General features: G+C 41.4%; 1 protein-coding gene across 4 annotated transcripts in view; it reads left to right on the forward strand.

The window, feature by feature from the left end:
* ncoa1 (nuclear receptor coactivator 1) overlaps nt 1-19873 on the forward strand; it is an 82598-nt gene that overhangs the window by 52997 nt on the left and 9728 nt on the right. For all 4 annotated transcript variants that reach the window (XM_039598837.1, XM_039598839.1, XM_039598838.1 and 1 more), the window contains 13 exons: nt 1828-2007; nt 4656-4748; nt 5488-5628; nt 7160-7307; nt 8500-9481; nt 10074-10301; nt 11098-11452; nt 13024-13200; nt 13899-14013; nt 14099-14267; nt 16373-16687; nt 17597-17698; nt 18810-19230. In XM_039598837.1, the coding sequence (XP_039454771.1) occupies nt 1828-2007; nt 4656-4748; nt 5488-5628; nt 7160-7307; nt 8500-9481; nt 10074-10301; nt 11098-11452; nt 13024-13200; nt 13899-14013; nt 14099-14267; nt 16373-16687; nt 17597-17698; nt 18810-19230 (3426 nt within the window). The remainder of the gene's footprint in view (nt 1-1827; nt 2008-4655; nt 4749-5487; nt 5629-7159; nt 7308-8499; nt 9482-10073; nt 10302-11097; nt 11453-13023; nt 13201-13898; nt 14014-14098; nt 14268-16372; nt 16688-17596; nt 17699-18809; nt 19231-19873) is intronic.

A 19873-nucleotide genomic window follows, 5' to 3' on the forward strand; every position in this document is an offset into this window, starting at 1 on the left:
TTATTGATTTGTCCTTGAGTAGGTGGCAGAACAAAAACGCTAAAGTAGCCGGACTTTACATTTTTTTTAAATTCATCTTTAGAGAAGCCATATTTAGATTTTTGTGTTCTTTTTGTGCTTTTTAAATGTTACAAAAATGGCATCAAAGCAGTTATCCTCTCCCACAAATACTGGCCCTGAATTGGCTGTACCTTGTTTCCTTTCTGTAACTTATCTACCTCACTGTTTATCAAATGTAACAGCTAGTTTGGGATTCAGACAAATAATCAGTTTATTTAAAGCTGTGAAAAGATTTGTGCTCTTCCAGTGCATTGGTTTGTGGTTTTAAACTCATGAAGATATGTTACTATGAAAGGCAAGTTTTTACCTTGACTTACGTAGTATTGGCAGAGCATTTCTTGTGCATGGAGAAAGCACATTAATAGTTAATAGTTAATTTTATTGCAGTTTTCATGCACTTCCAGCATCTGAGGAAATGAAAACCCAGTGGATTACACTGGGTTTTGATGCCAGTGCCTCCACAATGCTAGGAAAATCCTCAGTGTTAGCCTCAGTGCTACATTTGCTTCGAATTTTATCCATTTAATTTTGTGGGTTTTTTGGTTTGTTTGTTTTGTTTTGTTTTTGTAGAATTTGCATGTGCTCGTTTCCCCTTAGAGTCTAAAGCCTTTTTTTTTTCTGTTAACTTTGCCGTGTCTTCATCCACTAACCCCAATCAGTCGCCGCCTCTCCTCAAGTCTGGTTTTGCTGGAGGTTTCTTCCTGTTAAAAGGGAGTTTTTGAATGTGAGAGTGAGTGAGTGGTATTTGGTTAGAGCTGTGATGAACTGGTGTTCCCCATCTCACCGTGTGAGTGCTGGTATAGACTAAGTTAAGCAGGAGTATATAATTATTAAACAAGTTAAAAAGTACTAGGCAAATGTTTTAACTTGATACTGTTTCACCGGTTCCGCTGACATCTGTCCATTTGTGTCCACTAATTACAAATTCCACTAAGCATTCCTTTCCCTGTGTGAATCGTGTTTGGGTGATTTGGTGCTCTCTCTGTGTGTTATAGGCTGTAAATTGGAAAATAAATTCCTCTCTTTCCCCTCTCCCTCTCTCCCACTCTCTCTCGTCGCCCACGATTTGTGCCGAGATGCGCAGAAGCCAGCACAGCTCTGCTGTTCCATCTGTGCCTCACAATTAGGGTTATAGCAGATTGATAGCCCTGCTTTAATTGAGTGCAACATTAAATTATGTCCCAACCCCCTGGTGCTGTATGAAGCTGCTGGGGTTAAGAGTCTTCTTGATGGAAACCTTTTTCTACAGCATGAAAACATCAGCAGCAAAATCTTCTTGTTTCGCACAAGTGTGACAGATACAAACCTCCATAGTTGTTAGTTATGAACCTGTAAATGAGGAAAATATGATGCTGATATTAAGATCAGACATTCTCATCTAAGCTGTTGTCTTTTTGTCCTTTCACCATATATCTCATTAAAGGAGTGATATTTATGTAAGAAAGAATGAATGCATAGATGCAAAAAGTCTTTTCTTCTCTTTCAAATGTGTGCAACAGATTTGGATTTGCAAATGCCCTATTGTACAGTCTAATTTTTAAAATGTGTGCAAAAACGCATCAAAGCGTCCCACTGTCAGCATTTATTTAGCTGCACTTTGTGCAAATCAGACGAGCATTTGCATCTCTAGTTTTAGTGCTAAATTAAAAAAGGATGGTGTTCCTGAGGGTGATTTGTACCAGGTTTAGTAAAGGGAAGTGATGGAAATGATGGAACTTTGTATATTTTCTCTTTCCTCATCAATATTTCACTTTCTCTTTGTTCTAGTAAATGGTGTCCCGTGGCCTCAAGAAGCTGGGCGCAGGAACAGCCACGCCTTTAACTGTCGCATGCTGAAGAGACCTCCAGACGAGGTGGATTCGGAGAACCTGGAGGCCCGGCAGCAGTATGAGATCATGCAGTGTTTCACCGTGTCCCAGCTACGGACCATGCAGGAGGAGGGAGATGGTACATACATACATATTCACACACAGCCATGAGCCATTTCCTACACTGAATCAGTAGATTGTAGTTTTTAAAGCCAATATTAATAGGCACTCATCAGAGTATAACCTTTTGATGATCATGGTTTGAACTGACTCAGTTTTAACAGCTGAATATAAATCTGTTTAGGTATTGCACCAATGTGTGCATTCTGCACCATTCTTTGAAGAAAAAAAATCTTGAACTCACTCACCAGACTGGCTGGTATCAGTTTGCATGTTTAGGAATTGTTATATAAGACAGCTGAACAAGGGTGTCAAATTCAGGGCCGCACAGAAGAATAAGAATCAATTTCTTCTTCACATATGCCTACAAGTATTACCAAGCCTGTTTCACAGGCCTGAACATGACAGCTCAATAGCCATATAGGAAGTCTGGCTGGCTTCAAATTTGCCCCAGGCGGGATTTTGCTTTGACTTTGTCTCATGTGATATAGAACATACAGCAGCGCCTGCTATTATTACATGTAACATCCTAATATCCTCCTCCTGTTCCCATCATTTTCCATCATGTTTGCCTTTAGCCTCGGCTGAGGTTTTACTCTTCTTATCAGCACAGAGTTGTGGCTCTCACCACATTGTTCACCCATGACACGGTTCTTTCAGCATTTTGTATTTTGTTCTTAGCACATCTGTGTTTATCTTAAACGGCCTTTAAATGGAACCTATTACACTTTCCTCACTTCCTGATACGCATGTACGTGTACAGCAGTTGATGAGTTATTGTATTTATCCTTTCTTAGTGAGCGTCTTCATCTTTGATAATCTATTTAAGTTATATTAACGGTTGGTGGTGTTTTGGATGCTGTAACACAGGGATGTATCTTATCTTATGAATGGACGATGGAGGAACAGCATACTGGAAGAACGTTTGCTTCAAAGAAGAGGAGCTGAAACAGCTTGTTTCAGGGAGAGGATGAGCTGAAAATCCCAGTAAAGGATAAATAAGGATTTTTTAAAAATGTGAATCACGTAAAGCTGTTTTAGTAGCAGAGTGTCTTTCCATCTATAGGTTTCCGGTGCACTCAGAGTTAAAAGAAGACAAAGAATAGTTTTAGATATGGAGTTTTAATTAGTTATTTTTTAAAACTCTATTAGTAGTTTTTCTCTTAGGTGAGGGAAGCATGTTAAGATGTTTTCGCTTGTTGACACTTGTTTATCTGTTTCTCCCGAATCCTGAAAATGTTCCTGGCTATGTCAGGAATTAATCCAATTTAAGAAAATAATTGATTTGGCTTACACAGAAAGTGATCATTGTTGATGGATAAATACTTGTTCTGCAGTTATTTTATGACTTTTTGCTGTTGTTAATGCTGGTTAATTGGACTGCCATCAGATTGTTGGGGGATGTTTTTAATGTTCTTTAGAGTCGCTGGCGCAGTAGCCTTGATGAATTGTGTGATTTTTCTTTTTTCCTGCATTGCAGACTCATTGGGCTGTTTGTTCTGTCTACTTTTTAGTCACTTTGATAAGAGCTGGCCTTGTGGACTGGAGGACTCTCTTCTTGTGTGGAATCTGGTTTAGTGGCTCCTGCTTCATTGTTTGACATGTTTCTATAGAAAGTTGGCAAGAAAATGTTATTTTTGTGTTCCAGCAAGCTATTGTTTCGCCCGTTTTGTAGTTCATTCATTGATCTTTTAACTATAATTGTTTTTGTGTTATTTATATTTGTTGTATTTGCTGCCAAACGTCTTGAAACAAACTGTTTCCAAACAGCTGAATTGGTTTTGCTTCTCATGTTGACCAGAGTTTATCTTTCTGTCATCTTGACTCAAACTAAACTAAACTTGGGGAGTGAGTTTGGGCTTTAAGAGATGTGTGATACACTGTGAACGAGAGGGATGTTCTAGATTTACGGTGCAAGACAAAACGAGACCATCATTGTGGGGCAAAAAAATGCAGCACAATAAATATTGCAAGCTGTTATTGTAATTGAACACTGGTTGCAAGAAGGAGGATGTGTAGTTGAAGGTCTTTGATATTCACTACTTGGATTCAACAAATATCTTTTAAAAATACAGCGCGGGTATAGGGCGGGAATTTCGTCCCTGCTGTCCTGTCTCACAGTTCATACTTGTGGAGAATCTAATGCTAAATTACTTACAGATGACTGATCTGTCATTGCTATTTTTCAGTATGTTTTTCAGATTGAATTCTTCATATATTTCAAGAATATCCAAAATCCACTGTAAAAAAGAATCTGTTGTATTTAAAAACATTCAAAAGGTTTCCAAAGACTGCGTTTCGTGTTAAGTAATAAAAATATGGACTGTATGCTCCCAAGTAATGGATATTTCTACTGCTATAGAGTTATTAATTATATTTCAGCTGATAACAACCTTGTTCAGTTGTTATCACCATATTAAGTAATAATATAACTGATGATCTTCATGTGTTGTGTTATATCAGTCTTGCAGGTGATAAACATTTAAAACTAGTTTAATGAAATTATTCAGCAATTTGTTGTCTTGACACAAAAGGGGGTGAATCTGTGTATCCCATGTGTTTAATTTATTTATATCACCTCCCTTCTTCAGCTGTTGTGGAGTTTTTCTTCCTTTTGCTGACTGCAACAAACATTTACATAAACCTCGCTCCTTGTGTCCTCTTTAGACCTGCAGAGCTGCCTGATATGCATTGCCTGCCGGATGCCACGAACCCAGCCTGTCAGCACGGAGTCTTTTATTACAAAGCAGGATCCCACAGGTAAAACACACACGGGCGTAAGAAGGATCACGGGAGGGGGATTTTGAGAGGTTAAGAGTCATAGAAATTGAAGAGATACGTTACAGAGGAAATAGAAATCTCATCTTCTACACCCATGGTTCTCAAACTCTTACCTGTGAGCCTTTGGGGCCCTTTGTAGCACTGCCTGTGAGGTCAGCGTTTATTTTATTCAGCCACAGTTCATACCACGCTGTGATATATCAGCGCAGAACAAGACTTAGTAAGCACCTCTCTTCAGTTTACACGTTTCCCATTCAGGACATTAAAGGAACTAAACCTTTATAACACAACTAAGAATAAGGCTGGTGTCAAGAATTGAGCAGATACCTCACGTGTTGTTAAAAAGGCTGCAAATCAGTGTTAAAATCCAAATACTAACATATATAACCATCCTTTAAATTCTCATCTGCATCCCTCAATAATATGTTCACTCCCTTACCTTGCGTTCAGTCACTAAAACTCAAACACATGTACACAATTTGCTTTACTGTATTATTAGAATTAATTTATATCCCAACCAGGCCAAAGCCTAAAATCTTGAAAAATTACAGCAATAATGAGGCTTAAAGATCATTTTAGAAAGTATTCTGAGATTGTCCTTTTTATTTATTCGTTTCTCAAAGGTCACAGTGTGAACCCTGAAAGTGTGAAGCCTGCTGCAGTTGTTGAAATCAGTGCAGGCTGATCTTTTGTTTGTGTGTGTGGTGTTTTAATCCAGGGAAGATCATCTCCATAGAAACTAGTGCTTTGCGAGCGACAGGCAGGCCTGGATGGGAGGACCTGGTCAGGAAATGTATCTATGCTTTCTTTCAGCCGCAGGGCAAAGAGCCCTCCCACGCCAAGAAGCTTTTGCATGAGGGTGAGTAGCTACTATTGATTTTTTTTTTTCTCTTCTCTCTCTCTCCCCTTTTGGCTCCTCTCTCAGAAATTATTGACACGCTCTCTGTCATGGCTGCAGGAGTTTCTGCAACATGTCAATGGCATTATAGTGAACTGAGCAGAATACTAAATATTAAAAACTTTTCAAACTAACTTGGATCCACCTACATCGAGAGAGCATGTTTATGTAGATTTATGGAGGTGATAACTTTGCTTTAGGCTTGTAACCAGTAATGAATGAATCAATAGTTTGATTGATTGGTCTGTAAGGTTCCTGAAGCCCTGCAAATTATTATTCTCATAATTTTTTGTTTTGTTTTTTACCAAGCAATAAATACACACTTAACTTACTAGAAGATAAGGAACTAAAACAAGTCGTCACACTTCAGAAGTTAGTTATACATCGACTGATTTGACTTAATGTCAGCTTGGCTGCTAACAGAAAAGTGACACATTCCTGAGACGCTGCTCCTCCACATCAAAAGAAACCAGTTGAAGTGGTTAATGTATCTGAATTAGAGAACTCTGTGAGACCATAAAAAAACAAACCCTGTACTGGGAGCATCTTGGTGTCCCCCAGGAAAAGCTGGAGGTGGTGGCCGGGGAGGTATCTGCCTCTATGACCTGGATAACAAGATGGATACATGAAGATATGTTTCATATGTTCAAGCTTATCAGAAATGGATGCGGTAAATCTAAAGCACATTTAAGCAGCAGGCTAAGGCCGAGGTGGAGCTTCATCTGTCACTTTGTCTTATAACACAGATGTCTGCCTCAGAATAGAGTTGGATGTCTCGAGACCGGTCTTGGTCTCGAGACCACTTTTAAGTGGTCTTGGTCTTGTCTTGGTCTCGACTGACTTTGGTCTTGTCTTGGTCTCAGATCCCTCGGTCTTGTCTTGGTCTCGCTGTCTTGCTGTCTCAGATCGACATAGTGGTCGGGAGATTTGGAGTCAACAGTATCCATGACACACAACGTAACGTTCGATAATGTGTCATGCGCAAAAGCATCAGCTGTAAGAGCCGTGCTTAGAGAGTGCTTTGTAGTGAATCAGAAGAGTCGACTCCCATTGAGCGAGAGCCGGCTCCTCACTTAATTTCCTTTCACTGCTCAGCTCTCACACAGTGGCTCAGCTATGCTCCAATCCCTCCATATTGTGGCCAATCACATGCAAGGATATAGGATAATATCATTATGTGAAAAACAGAGAGGGTGAGAGACGCGACAGTCAAGTGGAGCGTGCGTCTGTCCTCTCAGTAAGTGAGCGAGACAGTAGACAGCGGTGAGGAGGGCTGTGCGAGTGCATCGCAAAAACGCATAAATATGCCTGACACCCGTAAACGAAGCAGCATCTGGCTGCAGTTTAAAGACTTTTTTGTCTCGGTCTTGGTCTCGACTTTGTCTTGGTCTTGGTCTTGTCTTGGTCTTGGTTTAGGCGGTCTTGACTACAAGTCTACCTCAGAATGACCTTTTTAGGCCTAAATCCTTTATTTCTCTTTCATTCTCAACAGTGATGACACATGGGACCGCGATCAGCCCGTTGTACCATTTCACTCTGAGTGATGGCACTCCGCTTAGCGCTCAGACCCGCTGCAAGTTCTGCTGCCCCCCCAACCCTGATGTACAGCCCTTCATTATGGGCATTCACACTATTGACAGGTACTGTGATTGAAAACACACACACACACACACACACACACACACACACACACACACACACACACACACACACACACACACACACACACACACACACACAGGAGATGACTGCAACGGAGTCTAATCTTATTTATTAGTGGATACAGTGATGTTTGACAACCACATGTAAAAGGTCAAAGATTTTAAAACTTTGTACTTCCGTGGTCAGAATTAATTATCCAGTTTCATAAGTCAGCCTTAGTGTAGATGTTATGAATAGTAATTTACTTTACTTTGTATCAGTAACAAGTGGTATCTCAGAGTAAAATTTGAATTTTCATCCACCGAAGTGTGCACAACATGCACCTGCAGAGTCACATGCACATTAGTTTCCCAGTTATGTTCTTTTGGGGGGTGTCGCAACTGATACTGGTATTTTCAAGGATTTTAAAAATGCTTTGACTTTCTCTGAAGTTTTACCGGCTGCATAAAAGTGTAATTAAACTGCTTTTATAGTAAAATGGGTCAGTGATACTTTTCAGACTTTTACAGTTTGTCCTGTATTTTCCTTTAATTTTGTCTCTCTCATGAATGTGGGCCTTACACAGTAATTTGATTATTTATGGCAGACTCATTGAATGTGCTGAAGAACTGAGAAAGTCACTTACCGCAGCCATAGGGTGCTGGGAAATGTTGAAAAGTGCTTGAATTCATGGAAAAGTGTGAAAATCCTGTAAGGTTGTTGTTTTGGCTTGTTGTAACTGAATTCTTACCTAGAATTTCATTTTCTCACTAGAGTTTATTGATTATTCTAATTTATTTTATTTTTTTCTTGCTCATATTTAATTGATATTGTCTTAATGTACTAATTGGCCATTTTATTTCATTTTATTTTATGTTTTCTCTTTCATGCAAGGTGCAGTTTGACTTATTGATTGTTCACAGACGTTTTTTTAATCATCAGCAAACAAAAAGTGCTACGATAAACGTTCCGATATGGATTTTCATTCTTAAAGCTTGTAAATGAGATAATGAATGTTGCTTTTTTTGTACACTTTATTGATTACGGGGAGAATTTAAAGAGCAGCAGACAGAGAAGCCTGGATGATGCTTAAAGCCTGGTTAAGGCAGACATGATAGAAAATGGGTGGTTTGTGGATGTGATATAAAGATGTGGTTGACATCTTTGATTTTCCTTCTTTTTTTACCCCAGGGAACACAACACTGCTAGCTCTCAGGAAAACACTAACCCCAGCCTTCCACCAACCCTCAGCGGTATCGCCCAAACTCCCTCCCGCTCCCCTTCCCTTCCCCCCAGCGGTAATTCAACCCAAGGCTCAAGTCTCGCCACCGCGGGCCTTCACACCAACAACAGCAATGCCTCTTCCCACGGACATAATCCAGCCACGCCGACAGGCTACCTGACACCCAATCGGACGAATTGTCCCCAGCAGGTCAACAGCCCCTCTCCTTTGAGCAGCCCACTTACAGCAACCCCTACCTCTTTTATGTCGCCCAGGATGCCACGGGCCAGTCCTGGGTTAGGTGGGAGCCCTCGGGTACCGGGGAACCCCTTCTCTCCCTCCACACCAGGCCTCCATTCCCCAGCTGGGGCTCTAAGCAGTGGAGGAAGCCTCAATAGGCAGCAGTCTAGTGGTGATGGCAACAGTAGCGCAAGCGGTGGGTCAACAGGGTCTTTCTCCCTGTCCTCTCCGGTCCTTCAAAGACAAGCCAGTACACCCACCGGCTCCTCTACTCGACCTCCATCAACAAAACCCTCAGAGGGAGGTGAAGAAGGGGGAGAGGACTCTGTTAAAGCCCCCCTTTCTTCTGCCTCACAGCTGGGTAACCCCAGACTTAATCAGCTCCTGGATAGCAATGGGACAGGAGCTGAATCTAACAACAGCATCCACTGCACCTCCTCACCTCATCCACCTAACCCTGCTCCTGCCCCTCAGTGCCCTGCCTCCCACAGCAGTCTCACTGAAAGACACAAGATCCTCCACCGGCTGCTTCAGGACAGTAGTCCCAACGATGCCTCCACCAACAGCGAGGAAGGAATAAACAAAACTGAAGTTGAGATCAAGAAGGAGCCACCTGCCAGTCCGGCGCTGGGTGCAGGACCTCCCAAGAGCGACTCGAGAGAGCCACAGGACCACCAGTTGCTTCGTTTTCTCCTGGGTACAGATGAAAAGGTAGGATGTGGAAGCCCAAAGCTTTTTTTTTCTTTCTAAACTCCTTTCCCACCACACCACACCAAAAGATGAGAATCAGAACCAGAACAGCATCAGAAATAATAGTTAATAATTTTAACTTATTGCAATAGAAATCTAGACTATAGGGCATTCCAGATACTATAAAAGCAAACTTTAGCTTCTTTTTCTGCAGTAAAATTTAAAGGAAACACAATGCAGGATTTTACTGCATTATTTGGTCTGTATAGACAGTTTTAATTTGAAAAGTCAAATATAGTATAATTTAAGATGGTCTTTAATGTCCCATACAAACATGCACTCTGCTATAAACTACGTGTTGGGATGCAGTCACTCTATTAAAAGGTGAAAATTAATAATTAGCTCATATTTTGATATAATTCAAACCTCACATTTAGGGTTCTCTGTATTATTACATTTTCATAGATTTGTATTCATGTATTTAAATTTCAGGTAAATGCAAGCAGTGCTTAAATCAGTTAATTTATGAGCAACATTTATTCTTGACTGTATACTACATTGTATTTGACTCCCTGATGTTTGGCGCCTGGCTGAAACCTTTTTGTTTTTGAAGGACTTGGACGACCTGCCACCTCCATCTGCTCTGAGCCTTCAGACAGTGAGAATTAAGGTAGAGAAGAAAGCTGGTGGGGAGGGAGTGACCTGTACAGGGTCAGCGGTTGGCACAGGAGGTGCAACCAAACTTGGAGGAGTGTCCAGCAGCTCGGCTTGTATCAGCCCCAGATCGAGCCCTGTCGGAGAAAACCGCAGAGACGGCCGCAAAGACAGCCGAGACTCCATGGTACAGCTGTTGATATTGTGTTGATTTTTGAAAATTGAGCCTTTAACATTTGTGTAAAGTAATAAAACAGAAGGCCTTCAGAGTGGGATTTCAACTACAGCTTAATGAGAACTTGTTTCAGATTGCCGCTGCATCATCAGACCAATAAAATAACGCTTTAAAATGAGACTGCTACAGAAAATAATGAGGTAAAAAGCCATTAGAGCAGCCAGGTTTAGGAAGTAAAACTAATGAACTGGTAAAAGTAAGAAAAATAGGGATTTCACTTGTCTGCTGATACGAGGTGTATTTATGGTCCCTATAGCCAAAACAGAAAATACCAGTCAGATTAACCCAGATTACAGAAAACACCTTTCACCAACCTAAATTGATTGGTAAGTGAGCCAAGTGTCAAAAGCAACAGACTGATGAACTCTGTCCAACTTGGACCAATCAGACAGTCATAACGCGCAACTGTAATGACCCAGTAACGTTAACGTTCCCTAAACGAGGACTTATCTTCAGTCATGCATGCGTGACACGGCGTTAAAAAGGATCTTTCTCAGTCAAGCCTTGGAATTTTCCTCTGAGCTTTGATCCTGTATTGCCAGTTGCAGGACAGCCGTTGTAAACCGAGTTGTGTGTTTATTTTCTTGAACTTTGTCTCCACTGTGGGTTCAGCTACCAGCTGTAGTCTTTGAAGCTTCTTTTTGTGTTTCCCCAACGCCCACTTCCCCCCTTTCCCCAATTATCTTTTAATTCTTTATTTTAAACACCTTTTATTTGTATTTCTTTTTCATTCGTGTCTTGCCTGTAGATTTCTAGTGGATCTGTTGATATGGAGCCTCTCTCCCAGATGCTGCCTGGCTTCAGAGGCCCAGCTGGGGCCAAACAGGGCAGTGAGGATACAACAAACCCTGGAGGAGGCCCCCAACTTCAGTCTCCGGGCCCCCAGCCCCCAGCTACGCTCCAGTCCCCTGTGCCTCAGCTCCAGTCACCCCTGTCCCAACCCCAGCCTCAGTCCCTCCCACAGTTGCAGTCTCCATCGCCTCAGCTTCACTCCCCTTCCCCCCAGCTCAAACTGCAGTCACCCACTCAGCTCCAACCCGGCGATGCCAGCACTCCCCGCAATGTAAATGTGAAGAGAGAGCCTCCTGGCACTCCTAACAGAGGTACTGTTTCAACTCGTGATGAATAAATCCTTGATTTCATTCAAATATCAGATTGTTTGTTATAAAAGTTACTAATTTTGTTCTTTAAGTCGTTATTGGATAGTATTTTAATTCATTGGATTTTAAATAATTGTATTATTGTTATTATTGTATTGATGGTAGTAGTAATGGTGTGATCCAGAGTTCATTCACCTGCATTTTTATATTCTTAATGCCCTCTAGTGGCTTTCAGGAGCCATGTAACCAAACTCTTACTCTGCTTCTTGTCACACTGCAGAAAAAACGTCTAAAGGTTTCCTCAGGTGTTTTCACCCATAAATCTTTTCTAAATATCACCTGACAGGGGAAATGGGATCGGACAGTCTCTGGTCTTTAATCTTCCAGATCCCAAATATGAATTCCATATGCTTTTGAATTGTGTCAAAGCGGGAATAGCACAGCAAATAGTTCAGTTAATTTACCAATAGCAAGTGGGTTGTCACACATTCAGTGTACTGCATGCTCTATCCCGGCAGTGCGGTTGCCTAATTCAGACAGAAGCCTAGTTTGAATAGTCAATAGTCTAATTGCTTTAGACATGGATAGAAAATGTCATGAGGAACAGAAAACTAAGCAAAATTTATGAAACCCTAGAAAAGAGAACCACAATAAAGAATGTTTACTGTATAATGCTTGTCACATTAAGATTGGTTACATTCTCTTCCTGCTGGATATATTCATTTTCCAGTAGTGAGAGCGTGTCTGAAGTGGATTACGTCCTTCTGTGTGCTACACGTCAAAGGACAAATCTCCCAAAATTGCTTGAAAATAATTGGATGCATTTTTGTCAAAGTCATTAGGCTTTCAGTACAACTCCGGGTCTGCATGGTTGGATGTATTAGTGATGGGCAGGAGGAGGGATATAGAGCACTAGTAGATGAGTTTGTGGATTGGTCTGCTTCTGAATGTGAATAAGATCTGAGAGATGGTGATCAACTCCAGAAGGAAAGGGGTGGCTGCGCACTCAGGATGTTAAGGTGGTGGAGGTGTATACAACGATAGTCCAGGCTGAACTGGAAGACCGACATAGAGGCTGTATTCAAATATGGGAATGAGTAGGCTCTATTTTCTAGAGAAGCTGAGATCCGCACTGAGTGCAGCAAAATGTTGGAGATTTTCTTTCACTCAGGTGTAGTGAACACACTGTAATTGGGCTGTGGTCTGAACTGGTGACACTAACTGACTGAATAAAATGATCAGTGATCAGCTGAAAGCTGGACACTTTCAAGGCTGTGGTGGAGAGGAGGTCACCGAACAAACTTTTATCCATTGTTATTAGTCCTGACAACCCTCTGCACCGCTTACTGGACAGGCAGCGAAGCACGTTCTCTAGCAGACTGATTGAGCTCATCTCCCGCAGCGACAGATGCTGGAAATATTTCATACCACATGATATCACCTCCTAGAATACAATATATCTGCCAGATATTATTAGTATTATTATTTTTATTATAGGCTACATAAAGTATTTCTTTCCTAATGAAATAATTGTGTCAAGTGATTTTCACTGTGTCCTTGTGTTTGTGTCGCAGGGCTCAGTGATGGCAGACCGCCCTCTGGCTGCAGCCTTCAGAGTCAGTCTTCATTTGAGTTCTGCAATCCCGCCACTCCAAGCCAACAACCGGGACAAGGAGACCCCTTCCAGACCCCCATAGACAGCAGTCCATTTCCAGAGGCCGAAGTTTTGAACCCTTTCACCTCAACCACTGGTAAATAAGTGTACTGCAGCCACAGTTTGGTTACGCTGTGTAGTCAGAACTAAATTCTGCTATAAAAAAAAATTCAATTAAACAACAAACTTTGTAGTGATGGCATAAATTATAATTGGATTATGCCACTCTGCAGGCTTCCCATCTCAGTTGAAATTGCTGAGCATCAACTTTCTTTCTTGCTTTTTGTGTTAGCAAACAGTGTAGCTTGTAGGAGCTGTGTAAGTGATTGAAAGTCAGTCTTTTTCATTGAGCATGTGGATGGACTGCACAGTCCACAGCTACAACCAGACAGTAGCGAATTTAACGAGAAGGCCAGATTCCAATCTGTCAAGGGCCTGATGTATAAATCAGGCCCTTGATATATAAATATATAAATATAGATAGATATAAATTTATATATGACCACTCAGGGGATCCATTTTTTCACTCTGCTTGAGAAGAGGGCAGTATGATGCTACGTCATGGCCGCATGATAAAAATTTTACCAAGATTAAATGAACTCTGTAACCTCATATATGTCTTGTTACCTGTTGATGCTGGAAGTAGAAAATGTGTTTGTTTGTTTGAGCATAGGGAAGTAGAAGGCATCTAATATATGAAAAAAGTTGCACAGAGCACTTTAAACCTAAAGATTGCCGCTGTTGTTCATAAACATTTTTCTTCCACAAGCCTTAGCGTATGAATTTCCCTTTCAGGTCTAACCAAGATGGATGTGGGTGATTCCCAGTTTCAGCCTCTGGCTCTGTCTGACACCCTGACGTTTGATGGTCTGGGAACTCCTTTGCAGGCTCCTTTGGCATCACCACAAGAGTAAGTCTGATTTTATAAGTCTAAGCTGTTTCTTCATAGCCTACAGGGGAGCGTGGGAAAGACGGTGTTTTGTCTTTTTGAGCAGGCAGTGTGTGCCCTGTACGCTGGATGAAGTGCTTGGCCCTCCAACCACACCTGAAGCCCGGAACGATGAGAAGGCTCTATTAGAGCAGCTGGTTAACTTCCTCAGTGGGACAGATGAAAGCGAACTGGCTGAGCTGGACAAAGCCCTGGGTATCGACAAACTGATACAGGTGAGTAGGTCATAAAGCTTGTAAGACAGTGGAAAGGCTTACTGAACTCTCTGAGTGCTTTTATAGTACAAACACATTCACAGAGCACTTTAGCTTTTGCTGTAGGACACTTTGACCAGCAGACTGGACGTTAAGCCCTGCAAAGGCTTTACAAGTTTAATTTTAAGACCAGTGCATGAGCATTAATTTTACTATATAATTAATCAAAACGTTCAAAACAGTTGCTCAGCTGAAGTGCTGGCAGCCTCTGCTGGCCTCTGATCTGCTTTTTTGTGCCATCCACAAGAAGGATTTGGCACAAGAAATATAAATAAAACTCCTGGACGGCATTCAAGTAAAACACGAGGTGATTCACTTAGTTTATAATGTTTACCTTTACTTCTGTTTGACTCTTCTAACCGCAGTCGTTTATAGTTTATTTTGGCTTGTTTAAAAGCAGATAAACTGGCAAATAATCACAGGCGATCTCTGGCTTTTATGCTGCTTTCAGTTCTTTGTAACACTCAGGTAACACATCAGATACGATTTAAATGGAATTAAAAGATTTCAGTGTTTCAAAAACATCAAACATCGCTGTGGTAGTGATGTCGTTTCGATGGCTGAAAATGATTATGGTTCGATGTCAGACTTGCTTTTCCAAACCAGAAAACAGGTGATGATGTGTTTTTTGGGCGGAGCCAAACCGTTGATTGAAAGTAATTGTTCTGTATGTGCAAGTGCCTATACGTGTACCTTGTGGAAATCACATCTGTAGATTGATTTTTTGTGTAATGGACTGACGTGCAAGCTGTACCTGGAGCGAGGAGATAACAGCAGCAATAGAGGCAGTTGAACAGTGAAGTAAACAATGAGGGAACAAAGTGTGGCTTTCTGGATCTGTGGACGTCTCCTGTGTATGAAGTCCTCTGTCATCATGTAACTGTGATCGTATCATGTGGTCCAAGGGTTGAGCTAAGTTTGTCTTTAGGCATAGCCATTCATTTACTAAATGCTAGCATTAATGCGGACTGGTGTTCCAGATAAACTGTCTACAAGAACTTTGGTTTGTTTACATCATACTTCTGTGTTTGTTTGGTGACTGCTGTGATGCCAAAGTCTTTTGAAAGTGCAGCTTTGCATTTGTTTCTGTCTCTGCTTCACCTTTGATACCTACATTGCTGACTTCATGTGCCTTAAAGATTTCATTTGGGCCACTTTGGCCGTGTTTTATACATTTTTCAGAGTGCATTTTGGTTAGTATATAAAATATTCTGACATCTAACAGCTTGAAAAGCAATGAAGACACATGTCTTTATTGATAAAAACACAATACCCTGTAAAGGCTGGACCATGAAATAATTTCCAGTAAATTCAAATTTTTTTTTAAATTGGAGGGTTTTTTTAACTTTATGGTATTTAGAAAAAAATCACACTACTGTTGTAGACGTCTCAAAAATCTATGTATTCAATATGATACACTTGGCTTCACAGGGTTAAACAATAACAACTTAAAAAGTTATTTGATAGAGAAATATTTGTGATTAGACAGCCGCACACCATCCACAGCACCTCTGTTTTTGTTGTTGTTGTTTTTTTTAAATATAAACAAACATTTAGAACTTTCATTGTTTGTTGCCTGGGAGTATAGTTGGAAATGCACTTAGATTACAAACTACATTTAACCAGAGATTCTTATAGTGCTTTATTCATATATATATACTACATTGTGGAAACCCAGTTGGCCCGGACATTTGAGGCGTTCTTTCTGTGAGACAGCAGAGCTAACCGCAGCACCACTATGACGCGTAACTGTTGCAAAGGCCTTTCTGATATAAACAATAAGTCTGGGTTGTGATAAAGGGAACAGATGGTTAGATTTCAGACTTCAAGTCTCAAGTACCTCCAGGTCCAATAATTATCTTGTATGTTATTGCTCTCACTTTCCAAAATGTTTTGTTTTTCTTCTAAATGACCAAAGGGATGTACTCATATATTACTTAAAAGGCAACTTGACTAGAAAGTACTGGAAAAATCCTACCCCATTTTAATGAAGGACACTTTGTGGTGGTTACGAGACAACATCGTCATAATGATTTCCTTTTCCTGTTTTTTTTCCCTCTTCTTAGGGTGGCTGCTTTGACCCTTTACCTCAAAATTTTCCACCCCAGCAACCCACTGCCACCCCAGTTTCCATAGACCCTAAACTCCCCACCTACCCTTCCCAATTCACACCAGCTCCACAAGCTCCTTTTCCTCCAGAGCTGGGCACGGTGGGGGCGCAGGGTCTGGGGTTCGGAGCCCCTCGAGGGGCCTTCCCCGGTGGGACGGGCATGGGGCTGAGGCCAGGCATGACCAGACCACAGGGGATGGGTAATCCGGTCAGGCTGCCACCCAACCAACTGCGCCTGCAGCTGCAGCAGAGACTACAAGGCCCGCAGCAGGTAAGGACACAGAGTCGGTTTGTCCAGTGTGTATTCAGCTCATTAACCAGTAAATGATGTCGCCTCTTTTTCTTATGCCTTAAACATTTAAAGTAACTACTGTGTAGTTTATTTAGGAAACTTTGTAGGTGCAATTTTTTCACAGAATTTTATTGACCTGTTATGCTAATTCTCAGCTCCATAATTTTATTAAAATTAGCTTTACATGGTTAACAGTTCCAAATAATCCTTAGTTATCTCATAATGGGCTTCTGTGCAGGCCCTAGATCAGGGCTGGGGGAACTCCAGGCCTCAAGGGCCGGTGTCCTGCAGGTTTTAGATGTGTCCTTGATCCAACACAGCTGATTTAAATGGCTAAGTTACCTCCTCAACATGTCTTGAAGTTCATCCAGAGGCCTGGTAATGAACTAATCATTTGATACAGGTGTGTTGATCCAGGATGATAAAAACTAAAACCTGCAGGGCACCGGCCCTTCAGGTCTGGAGTTTCCCACCCCTGCCGTAGATCATTGCACTGTCTGAAATAAGTCATTTTAGCTCCTCTCTCTTTAAGGCCACCTTCCATTTAAAGCTTCCGTTTAAACTCACATGAAATATTATTTAACCTCTGGCCATGTTATGAGAAACCACGACTGTATGAGTATATAAATGATAGAAAATAAGAGAAGGCATAACAGGCAGCTGAGATAAAACAATGTGTTCCCTTTACCTTTCTTTCTCCTCTCTCATCACTAGTGCTCGACTCCTCTCTCTCCCCGCTGCTCTTGTCTTCTGTCTCCACACTGTCCAATAGGGTTATTTTCTTTGTCTCTGATTTAATTTCTTCTTCTCTGTTATCGCTCTTATCGTGTCTCCGGTCTAGTCCAACCTGTCTGACCTCTGCTCATTGTGATTTTCTCTTTGCTGCAGCTCCAGAACAGGCTGGCAGGGATGAATCAGTTTCCAGGAGGAGCCCAGCATGTGAACATGGGGATTCGTCAGGGGGTGCAACAACCTCAAATGCCCTCGCAAGTGAGTCACGGTGGTAGAAAGCGTTTGTCTGCTAACCGCCCGCTGCTGCTTTTGTTGGCAGGCTGAACTTTGTGGATTTAACTATAGATTTTTTTCAGATTAAAAAAAGTGATAATAATCAATATTGGTGCTGAAATTCAAGCCACAGAAATGAATAAGCATGTCTGTTTATATACTGCACATGCCAGTTAAGCATAATGTGCATTTCTGTCCATTAATTTAACAAGTTCACTTTATTCTTTGTTTCTTTGTTTGAGCTCTTGTTAAAAATGGCATTCATATATGTTTTATACCCACTCTAAATCTCACAGTGCAAACCCAACACATTTGTTTTTGTTCACGAGTTTTTTTTCTAGCATCAGTATCATGAGATACATCATAGTTTGCTGTAAAACTCCATCAGTCCAAAGTCTGTGATATAAAGTGATAGAAACAGGCCTGTGTACCCTGGATGTTCGACCATTTCTGACAACTTGACTGGAGAAAACTTGAAAGCAAATGAAAAGTATCTTTCGTACCAACATTTTTGATTTAGATACTTCCAGTCGGTGCAAATGAATTTGGTTGCAGTTTTTTAATAGAGCTTAAATTTTCCGCGCCGAAGATTTAATGTGTTTGCCAGGTTATGAGGGCCCAAGAAAGGGCAGATTAAAAACACTGAATTTCCACACACCTCTATAACTCTGAAAATATTTACAATGTGATGGTAAAATTATGCATGACTTCATTTAATAAACAAAAGTTATCATACCAAAATAATTAGCTGATTTTTGGGGGGTGAGGTGAGACCACAAAAGAATGTAGGTGCACTAATCCAGGCTTTAATTTAGGTCTCGTATTGTCTTTTTGTGCCAGTGCCAGCCACATAAGACTTTTACCCCTACCAGGAGCTGATTGAAATTTAGGAAAATTAGGACTGCCAGTCTTCATCAAACCATATTAATAACTTGTTTTTTTTTCTGTACTATGGTTATTATGCTGGTCTTTAAATTGGGTGAATTTGCTTTCTTAAGCCTGTACAAAGCACCTCAGGATAATAAGATTAACTATCATATTTAGGTTGAACATGGGCAATAAGTTCTTTGTAACAGGCTCTTTTCCTCCCTCTCAGCAGCCTCCGCTGAATGCCCAGATGCTGGCTCAGCGTCAGCGGGAACTCTACAGCATCCAGCATCGCCAACGCCAGCTATTCCAGCAGAAGGTCATGCTGATGAGACAGAACATAGCAGGCACTCCCACTGGAGCCGTGGGGCCCATTGGGACTGCCAGGGTCCCCAAAGCTCCCCCCACACCGACTCAACAACAGCAGCAACAGCAGTTCAACTTCCCACCAGGGTACAACCCGATGACGGGAAACCCTCCTACCTCACCAAGTCACTTCAGCCCCATTACCGGGGGCCCTCTGGACAACAAGCTGCCCGGCAGAGTTCCCCTGAACAACCAGACGTTGATGGGTGGTGTGCAGGGCCAGTTCAACAGCACCGTCAACTCCTCATTGCAGCAAGGCCTGTTTCAGCAGTTTGGAGGGTCCGGTGAGTTCATGGGAGCAAAATACTAAACCACGACAGGCTCACTTTAAAATATCAAAACTTTTTGTAATTAATACAGGTGGAGACAGGTGGAGAGAAGTCAGTGTAAACCTGGTTTGTGTTTGTCCTGCTTTGTTTTATTTTTGGCCTGGGAGGGGGGGGGTTCCCCCATTTTCATTTAGGTCAAGGTACCTGGGTTGCTTTAGGAAATAGGCTGTGGTCTGCATTAAATGCAATTAGAAGTAGGATCATGAAGGGAATTGTTAAACAAATATTTTTATCACACAAACTGACATAAAGATAAATGATTGTTTTACTACTGATTGGTAAAATTAACTATAATGCTATTGTTTAACAGTGAGGTTAAATTGGCTATTAGTTTAGCAGTAGTTAACACCTATTATAATGAAGTTTTACCCTCAACAGTTTTGACAGACTTAGAGGTGCAAGTCCCTAAAGCCAGCTGGGAATCAGACTTCCAAGGCTTCCTACTTCGACTTCAGTCTGCAAACCACCGGATCCTTGAAGCTCCTTCTGGAGTTCTGCAGGAGCGCTGCCCCATGTGGCTTTTTCAGGCTAACACTGGCTGGGCCCTTACTGGTAAAACAAAACAAAAAAAGCAAGACTGCAAGGTTATCTTTGGTGA

Source organism: Oreochromis aureus, linkage group 15, assembly GCF_013358895.1.
Source record: "Oreochromis aureus strain Israel breed Guangdong linkage group 15, ZZ_aureus, whole genome shotgun sequence".
In the NCBI taxonomy this organism is placed as follows: domain Eukaryota; kingdom Metazoa; phylum Chordata; class Actinopteri; order Cichliformes; family Cichlidae; genus Oreochromis; species Oreochromis aureus.